The sequence below is a fragment of the Macrobrachium rosenbergii genome, chromosome 45, assembly GCF_040412425.1.
Source record: "Macrobrachium rosenbergii isolate ZJJX-2024 chromosome 45, ASM4041242v1, whole genome shotgun sequence".
NCBI lineage: Eukaryota > Metazoa > Arthropoda > Malacostraca > Decapoda > Palaemonidae > Macrobrachium > Macrobrachium rosenbergii.
Window position 1 is genome coordinate 32,286,442 of NC_089785.1, and position 10,139 is coordinate 32,296,580.

At 39.1% G+C, this 10,139-nt stretch overlaps 1 protein-coding gene across 1 annotated transcript in view; it reads right to left on the reverse strand.

Annotated features, from left to right (window-relative positions):
• The window catches only part of LOC136829881 (protein zyg-11 homolog B-like), a 19,760-nt gene extending 13,196 nt beyond the window's left edge, over nucleotides 1-6,564 (reverse strand). The window contains exons 1-3 of the mRNA XM_067088950.1: nucleotides 6,353-6,564; nucleotides 3,406-3,540; nucleotides 1,716-2,619 (exon numbers count right to left, since the gene is read on the reverse strand). Of these exons, the coding sequence (XP_066945051.1) occupies nucleotides 1,716-2,619; nucleotides 3,406-3,524 (1,023 nt within the window). The 5' untranslated portion in view covers nucleotides 3,525-3,540; nucleotides 6,353-6,564. The remainder of the gene's footprint in view (nucleotides 1-1,715; nucleotides 2,620-3,405; nucleotides 3,541-6,352) is intronic.
• Between the last annotated feature and the right edge of the window lie 3,575 nt (nucleotides 6,565-10,139).

Genomic DNA, 10,139 nt, shown 5'->3' on the forward strand with positions numbered 1-10,139 from the left:
CTCCTAACGATTGTTTCACAGTGCAACTGTGAGGTTTGCCTCCTGTTACACCTTTAATACTTCCTTTACTCTCAATTTCCCTTTCAGCACTGAATGACCTCATGGGTCCCAGTACTTGGGCTTTGGCCTACATTTTATATTCAATGTTCAGTATCTCCAGGGCATCAGCAATGGCTTTTATCTGTCTATGAAAAAGACTCTCTTGCTTTCACTGATTATTCAAAACATTTTAATCTAAGACTCGAGGGCACCTGGTCCAGGAAACTTATGTAATCCAAGAGCAGGTCCTTCCCAACCAGTGTGGAACAATCAAACTCCCAATCATGCCAATCCCTCAATAGGTAACTCCATCCATTCATTTATTATTAGGCATTTATCATTTTCCACTCCCTTTGGTCGTCTTATTTTCTCCTGGTCAATATCACTAGGTTTTGGGTTACCTGTCCCATTACCCTTACAAAAAAATACATTGAAAGTTGTATTAAATAAATTTGAATATAAAATTTGGGACAGAAGCCAAGCAGCACTGGGACCAGTGAGGTCATTCAGCACTGAAAATAATGCTGAAACAATTGTTAGGAGAGGGTGGAAGGTAAGATGAAAGAAAGAGAATATGAATGGAAGTACAACTAAATGAATGAAAGGGGTTGCAAATAGGGGCCAAAGGGATACTGCAAAGAACCTTAAGCAATGCCTACAGTGCACCTCATAAGGTACACTGACGGCGCTCCCCCTCTATGGGGGGAAAGTTGTGTTAAAATCAAAATACAATAAATATCATCATATAGATAAACCACATAGTTCAGGTTTTTTGTATTGTGCATTTTTGGTTGTATCAAACAAATGTATGAGACAGGACACATTTCAATTCTTCAACTTAGTCTGATTAACAATACAGTATACTTGACCTTTTAGGATTCTGATGATGGCCAATGATGTTATTCACAGATGTTATTGGACTCCATCTCACATTTTGTACTTGTTATTTTTGTTATTTTCCATTAATAACATAGCCTACATGCTTCACAATGACACTATAATCAGCGTTATACTACAACAAATAAAACTACAACAAGAAATAAAAGAAAACCGTTTCCATGCCCACAGTGAAGGTCAGTTGAGTGAATTATAAAGTATATAAACCCATTTCACTGAACAGAATACAGGTGAACAATACTGAACCTGTACTGAGGATTTGTAAAATTACACGTACTCATAAAAACTGATGCCATTTCTGAGAAAAGAATACTACATAAACCATTGTAAGGGAAAAGAAATACCATGGGATATAACCAAGAACAATTAATAGGTTATAACAAAATATTACTTCCAACCCATAGTGTTTTTTTAAAGAGGTACAGGAAAAAAGGTTTTCTTTTAAAAAGTACAGAAAAGTTTTTGAAAAGTAAAGAAAAAAAGGTTTGTTTTTAAAAAGGTAATGAAAAAATTTTTGCTTATAAAAAGGTAAATAAAAAGGTTTGCTTATAAAAAGATAAACAAAATAGGTTTGTTTTTAAAAACAAAGTTTTGCTTTTAAAAAGGTAAAAGAAAAAAGATGTTTTTAAAAGGTCAAAAAAAAAAAAAAAAAGGTTGTTTTTAAAAGGTAAAGAAAAGGCTCATTTTGAATGGTAGAGAACAACAGTTTGTTTTAAAGTGTAAAGAAAAAGGTTTGTTTTTAAAAAAGTAAAGGAAAAAAAATGTGTCCTGGGACTTACCGTGAAACTATGGCTATCAAGAAAGACTGTATCTAAGCAGAGCGAGGTATGCATTAGGCCCAAGAATTTCAGATTAGGATGTAACTTCAGGAAGAAATACAAGTCTTCCAGTTTGGTCTGATCCTGCCCTGATATGTCAATTGAAGTGAGGTTCGGACCAAACTCCGGGTTCCTCAGAAGCTCGGGCACGACGGAACACGACGGCATCAAGCGGTCGACCGGATTCTGCATATTCTTATTATCACTAACATCGAGATGACACAAACCTTTCAGTTCCAACAAAACTTTCCTCGTTTCATCCATTCGGAGGACTTTAAGGTTATATAAATTAAGGGATTTCAGAGTATTTTTTCTAATTCTCAAGCACTCCACTGATTCTACCTTACTGCAGTTCGAAATGTCAAGTGAAGTCAACTTTTTAAGATCACTACAAATGTTCAGGAGGGCAGGAGTCGTGAGTTCGGTACCGCTCAGGTTTAACGCTCTCAAGTTTTTCAACTTGCATAGGCTAATGTGCATTTTGGTAGGAACAAGGCTGCCTTTGAAAGTCTTTCGGACGAGGGTACCGCCTCTGCTCTGCACCTGCGAGACCGAGGAAACGAAAGTGCACCTGCTCAGCGCTAATGTCTGTATGTTGTTTACCGTCCATTCTCCAAAGCAGCCTATTAACTCATCTATCGATATCTTCGTCAGATTTTTCACATCCACCGACTGGATCTGATGCTGCCTTAAGACATTCAGCCCCTTGCATGTTAAATTATCCGAATTGTGGATGACCACCTGGCAAAGACGGAGGACAGCAGGATCGAACAACGTTAGCACTAGGTCATCCAGGAGACCCTTTTTGTCTAGTGTCAGGAACAGCAGGTTGGCAACATTTTGATGGCAGAATGCATTCTCATCCCTGAAAAATTCAGCAAGTCTTCATATTCTAGAAATAAATCAGTTACGACAACATTCTAACCATATGTCTCATAACATTTGCAGATAAAATTAGACAGTCATCATAAAACAAAACAAAAATCACCTGAGAAACATACATTAGGAGTAATGTTTTGTAGGTACAAACCATTGCCTTAAACTCTGATGTGAAGTGTGTGAATGCATACACACTTAACAGTGAGTTGCAAAACAATACTGCTAGTCTTGGTGGGGAGTGATTACCTTCAGTAAGGGTACAACATAAGAACAGGCAGTGAAAAAATACTAAAAAAGCAGAAAATTCTAAATTGCTATTAGTATTATCATTCAGAGGAATAACCCTATTCATATAGAACAAGCCAACAGAGGCAAATGACATGAAATTCAAGCTTCCAAAAAATATGGTGTTCATTTGAAAGAAATAACAGAAGGTAATATGAAATACATAAGATGAGCTCAGTTACTAAAAATGACAAAATAAATTAAATAAACAGATCCAAAGTAAATCAATAATAAAATACAAGGAGAATTGCTTTAGGATAAAACTAGTATGAGAGGACTTATAAAACTTTATGAGATAATGACACAGATCATGTGACTAGTGCCATGAATTTTAGCTGATGGGAGATGACAGTTCTGGCAATTTGAATGAAGCCCTTACTACAATATCCCCCTCCGCCCCAAAGTTCACAGCCTGAGAAATCAAAGGTTTAACAGGTGGAATTTCTCGAATAGAAACGTACAAGAAGAAAAAAATACCAAACCTTACCTGAAGAAAAGTCTATTCGTGTTATCGTCGAGTGAGAAACGGGAAGTGCAGACTTCATCGACATTACTGGCAATGAACTCTACGACTAGTTCCTGCAGGCTAGCTGGGCTCTCTACCATCTCTCATAGCAGGTGCCTGTAATAAAGATGCAAATTAAAGAATGTGTGGAATAACATCACACAAAATTATTTATGGTACCACTGAAGACTTTGGCAGGGTCTTAATAATCACAAAAAAAAAAAAGGCCTGATATTGCATATCAGGCCTTTTTTTATTATTATTTTTTGATATTGCATATCAGCTGAAATAGACTGGAATATAAAATTTTGGCCAAAGGCCTAGAACTGGGATTATGAGGTCATTCAGCACAGAAAGGTTGAGAGGAAAAATGTTTTAAAGGTGTAACAGGAGGAAAACTTCGCAGTTACACTTTGAAACAATTGTTGGGAGGGGTTATAAAGTCAAATGGAAGAAAGTGATATGAACAGAGGTACAGTAAAAGAAGGGAGAGGGGTTGCAGCTATGGGCTGAAGGGACTCTGCAAAGAACCTTGAATAATGGCTACTGTACACTGTATGAGGTGCACTGACGATCGTAGGGTTATGGACAAGCACTTGGACAGAAAAGAATATCAGGGGAAAGTGCACAATATATATGAGGATGGGAGCAGCTCCATCAGATGTGTAATTAAGTAAAGAGAATATCTGAAGTAAATGCATGAATAACGACCATGAACAGTAGCCAGTATACACTGCTGGCAGACATCTTCCAACTGCACCACTAACTGTTGCTAAAACACCTGTTAGATGAACTGACAGGAACTGACAATTGGATGTTTACCACACCACAATAAAATTTATGCCTGTCCAATATATTAAGGTAATACCAAAATTTTATTGCCTATTTATTTAATTTCATATCCTTTAAAAACAACATGAAAGTAAAAGTTAGTTTTGAGTGAGGTACAGAAATTGAATGTCTTGATATACTGTATATTATACTGCCTCCCTAACTGGGTCCAGGAGCACAACCGACTTGATAAGGAGGTCCTCTAAGGGGATCAGTGAGTAAAATCCTCTGCTAGGAATTGGAATATAAAACTTAGGCCAAAGGCCAAACGTTGGGAACTATGAGGTCCTACAACACTGCAGATAATGTTGAAACAATTATTAGGGGAGGGTGGAAGTATAACAGAAGAAGGAGAATATGAATGGTGATATAGTAAAAGGAATTAAAGGGGTTGCAGCTAGGGGCCAATGGGACACTGCAAAGAACCTTAAATAATGCCTACAGTGCACCACATGAGGCATACTAAAGGCATTAACACCCTTCAGGGAGTCCTCTGCCTCATATGCATATTAAAGGGCAAGGTTATGTTAACAACAATGAGTCCACATCTTCCAATGAATCTGAAAAATTCACTAACCCATCTGCTTAACGGTAGTCCACAGCTCATACCAGAGTAAGGCCAGACTGGTTACAATGAACGCCAAATGGTCCACTTGATATCTTTGGTCTCTAAATAACCATAGCCAATTTCAAATGATAAATTATCAGTCACCTGTACCACTTTTAAGGGTGTCTTTTGATGAAAAATACTATTCATTACTGAAGGAAATTGTTCTCTACCACTATAGAGGCAAGCGCACATTCACTGAATTTCTCTTAACGTGCAAATCCACCGATACTGATCATATTGATGAATTTTACTAGTAAAAGTGACTCCCAACTTAAAAGTTTTTGCAAGTTTTTGCACCTTCAAACTTTCAGGTTAACCCTCTGGTTTTTGCAAAAGAAGGACAAGAAAACTCAGCATGAGACGCTGATCCCTCCTCTACTGGGGAGATGTACACAGAGGCCAGGTACTCCATGATGAGTTTCCAAACTGAGAATGGTCAGCTTCTGAACAGCATTAGATTCCTGCTGGGTTATCACCCTTGCATAGAGAAATAACACGTGATAGATACAGCTGGAACTGTCCAACACAGCTGAAGTGTCTGACGTAAACGACAACTGGTATGAAACAGAACAGAATATGAAATTTAGGCCAAACGCTCGTACCTATGAGGTCATTCAGCACTGAATGGAAAAATGAGAGTAAAAGGAGCTTAACAGTATAACAGGAGGGAAATCTCGCAGTTGCACTATGAAACAACTGTTAGAAGGTGGAAAGTAAGATGCAAGAAAGGGAATTTGAACAAAGGGGGGTTGCAGCTAGGGGCCGAAGGGACTCTGCGAAGAACCTTAAGTAATGCCTACAGTGCACAGCGTGACGTGCACTGACGGCACTGCCCCCCTACGGAAAACGACAACTGGGTCACGATCTGGCCAAAAGCAGAGGCGGTAAAATGTCCGCCACGCCGCTGGTTGACCAATAACGAATGAAAGATGCCGTATGCATACCACCCAACCTCCTTTAGGGTCGACTGCGTCTTCCCTTCCTCTTTCTTCCTTTTTTTCCTCAATAACGTCGCTGGCCTACGATGACAGCCCTCTGCGAGATCCGCACACTCATTCACCAAGTGGCCTACCGTGCACAATCGTAATTTAGATATTCTGAAATATTGATGGCATTGCACCACATCAACTGTTCGACCCATCCCACTTGGCGAAGGCAACGAGACACAATGAGACCTGAACCCCTCTCTAAATTGGGGTGGGCGGACGATCACCTTCCTCCGAAATTCGGCCAATTTCGAGGCCTGGCTTCCTTAAATGTCTTCCTGGAAGGAAATGAATAATTAAAATGTCCGAAATCGAACGTGGCCCAAGACGACACCTAGCCTACTGCATAGCCTTGGCAGCAGAAGCAGAAGCAAGCCCCCCACGCAATCGATCCCCGAAATATCACATTCCGCCAATTCCAAGTCTAAACCCTGACCCAAATCCCCTAAAACCAAACCAAAGGCCCCCACTTGGCCCACTCCGCACCCCTCGTCCCACTCACCTGGAGGAATAATTAAGTCATGAAGAAGCTTCGTTTCGCCTCCGTCAAATATCTTCTCTCAGCTGGACGAAGCTCCAAAAGTAAGATCTTATTTTGATTCCCAACTTTTCATCGGATCCTCTTCTCTGGCGCCGCTTAAGGGATCGCGGAGGCTTTGAGAGGTCCCGATCCCGTTCCGGGGACGTTTTCTTCTCGTCTTCTTCTTCTTTCTTGGTCGGGGTGCGATTCGGGGACTCGGGATGGACTTATTAGCAGGATTTTGCTTTTGTTTTTTCTTTCGCCGTCGCGATTTTATCATTGATTTTGGGTCTTTTAAAACTTATATTATATGAATTATTACTTGTCAATGTTTATTCTTCTTCTTCTTGGTGTTAAATGAATAGAAATGAGCTAATGAACGAAGATTAATAACTCTCTCTCATTGTTCTGCATGACGATAATAATGAGCAACGTTATGACGCACTTAAAAATAATAACATTTCCATTACATTTGCATCACTTTCTTGTTCTTTTATCTGCCGATTGAAATGGCAGTAATTACAGACAAGAAAGAGTTTATCCCGTCATTATTTTCATAGCGATTTTATCAAAGGCTTTCTTGGAGCAAATGAAACTTCCTGGTGATTAACATATGCTCATACACACTTCGTTAAAAATCATTATAATGAACGAAAGAAAATACGAATTGACGGAGATTATTCACGTTAATTTTCACTATAAATTTGATCATTCACTACACACCGTCTGTAAGATGTGTGAAAAAATAGATAACCAAAATAAGGAATGCTATAAACAAACAGAAAATGTAACAGAAGTGAAATAACTCGACTACTTGGCAATGTGACAATTGTAAGCTTGTTCATCAATAATGTATTATTCATTTTCAGACCACAACGTATAAATTACACTTTGCTTGTCAGTGACATCTATCGTTATTTCGACAAACGCCCCAGGGACGCTAAATAATAGACTACTGACACTCGTCCTTGAATTTAAAGAGTAAGTATTAAAATCGGAAATAACTGCTTCCGCGTAGTGCTGGGATTAGCTGTGACGTAATTCATGGTGTAGTGATGTTGCGTATTTGGTTTTGGAATCACTGCAAAATGACATATAGTCCGCAAAGGTTTGCTGTGTCTTTTCTTACATATTTTGACAAATAATAACAAATTTTTCTTTACACTAAACATTCATCATCAAATCAAGTAGTTTCGACCAGTTGCAAATTTGATCCATGAACATGCCACAAATGAAGTTGAACTGTTACCTTGTGATTTTGTTGCTAATTATTAATTATTCTCTTTCAGGAATGGCACTTCTGAAGCTGGAATGAGGTTCTGAAGTTACTGTACGTCATAGAGGAGACCAAGTGTAAACTTTTTGATGAAATGTAAGTTGAAACTTGGTGTTCAACATCATCCTGCGGAAAAGTGTAGTGACAGATCATACGAGCTTACTCGTAGATGTTAGGCCTAGTTACATAGGCCTAATAGCCACCGGGGCAAGCATACTGAACGTTTCTTAATGACATAATCAATAAGATCTCGAGCACAGAGGCCCTTAAGCGAAAAATGTTTAATGTTAACGTACGTTCTAAAAAAATAAGATTTAATGTTAGATCAAAATTATTTCACCAGAAACGAGCTTTATCCCGTAGGGGGTTACAGCCGTCAGTGCACCGTAGGCATTACTTAAGGTTCTTTGCAGCGTACCTTCGGCCACTAGCTGTAACCCCTTTCATTCCTTTTACTGTACCTTCTTTCATATTCTTTCTTTCATCTTACTTTCCACACTCTCCTAACAATTAATTCATAGTGCAACTGGGAGGTTTTCCTTCTGTTATACCTTTCAAACCTTTTTACTGTCAATTTCCGTTTCAGCGCTGAATGACCTCATAGATCCTAGCGCTCGGCATAAATTCTATATTCTACTCTATTCTGTTCTTGTATGAAGTGTAATTATTTAATAAAAAATTAGATTAACTCTATTTCGTCAGGTATAATCCTAGCGGAATGCTTGAAGAAGTTTGAAAATAAACGAAGTCATTCTTTTATTCAAAATATGCGTGCAACCAACTTAGGACAAGAATAACAAATAAATAAGAAAAAGAAGAAGCTATATATACAAGCAAGACGTTTCTTGAGGGTTTTAATTATGTGGGTATTCAAAAAAGGAAAAAAGGCCACTTAGGTAGTAGATTCCTACGGGAAAGTTAGGATTTAAATTTAACAAGTAAAAAATGCGCCGAAGTTTCTTCGAAGCATTGAGTTTTCTGTACAGCCGCTACAGCGTATAATCAAAGCCACCGAAAATAGCTCTATCTTTCGGTGGTCTCGGTATAATGCTGTATGAGCCGTGGCCCATGAAACTTTAACCACGGCCTGGTGGTGGCCTATCCTATATCGTTGCCAGAAGCACGATTTTGGCTAACCTTAACCTTAAATAAAATAAAAACTACTGAGGCTAGAGGGCTGCAATTTGGCATGTTTGATGTTTGGAGGGTGGATGATCAACATGCCAATTTTCAGTCCTCTGGCCTCAGTAATTTTTAAGGTCTGACGGCCCCCCTGAATATGGGACCACCTTGACGTGGTGAGGGGGCTCTTGAACTCCAGGAATTTGTTCCCGGGTTTGAGTCCAAGAGTCTCATGTCTCATATATTATTATAAATTTTTTGGACTAATTTTGTGGAATTTTCCACCTTTTGCAAACTTACTGGGCCTGGTAAACAGGAAAAGATATCATCGCTGGGACTGGGTTTACATCCGAAGCTAAATAGTGGGAGCTGTGGTAGGACCATCAACTACCTGATAACGTTTGGACCTGAGAGATATCAGATTGATAGCCCAAAGGCAGAACAGCTCTTTAGGGTTGGACCACGGATTTCGGGGGGCGGTGTCTGGTTCTGGGGATAGGACTCTCGGCATTCTATCCGGTTTGCCCATAATATGATTAGGGTGGGGATGATTGTATTCTTGTAGTACTCTTAGTCCTAGCAAGCGGGTTTGGCTTACACTTGGGCCACTCTGATCATGTTGTGCCATCCCCTGTGGGGACACAGACATCTGGGAGTCGGTTCTCACTTGTGCCGTTGGTGGAAGAATAAACTCCATGAAAGGCTGATGATGTCTTTTTAAGGTTTTCAAGCTTAAATTTTTTTCTCCCTCCAATCTCTATGACGAGTCATTATAAGGATTCAAGTACCCCTGGGTCCCTTGATGGTACCGTTCCGGTACAGTTGACGACCGCTGCTCAAGTACAGAGCAAATCTGGCACGGAAGTGGACAATTCTACGAATAACCAAATAATCAAAATCAGGGTGGTTTTAAAACTTCAATACCATATAAAACACCCAAAAAGACTAAATATCGACATGACCCAACCTTGACTCACCTCAGCTCCCTCTTTGGGAGGGGGATTTGGTCAAGGTTTCTGACCATGGAAACAGAAAAACAAATTTCAACAATAAGTTGGAAACCTACTTATTAAAAAGACGTCGAACAACAGAAATGTCATTCAGACAAATAAAAGAAAGGACATGGCTTAAGAAGCCACAACAAAAAACCAATCTGAGGACTATCTGTCCATAAAAAGTATTGATAATGTAAATGTAATTATAAAAAAAAACCATGACACTATGAACAGCATTCAGGGTACTATTGTACTTCCTGACAATAATAACGAACCGGTCGAGAAGAATATACTATTGGACTCTCCTAAAATGAGATCTCCCAAAGCCCAAGATTGTGAGGTATATATAATACCAAGTAAACAGAACAATAAAATA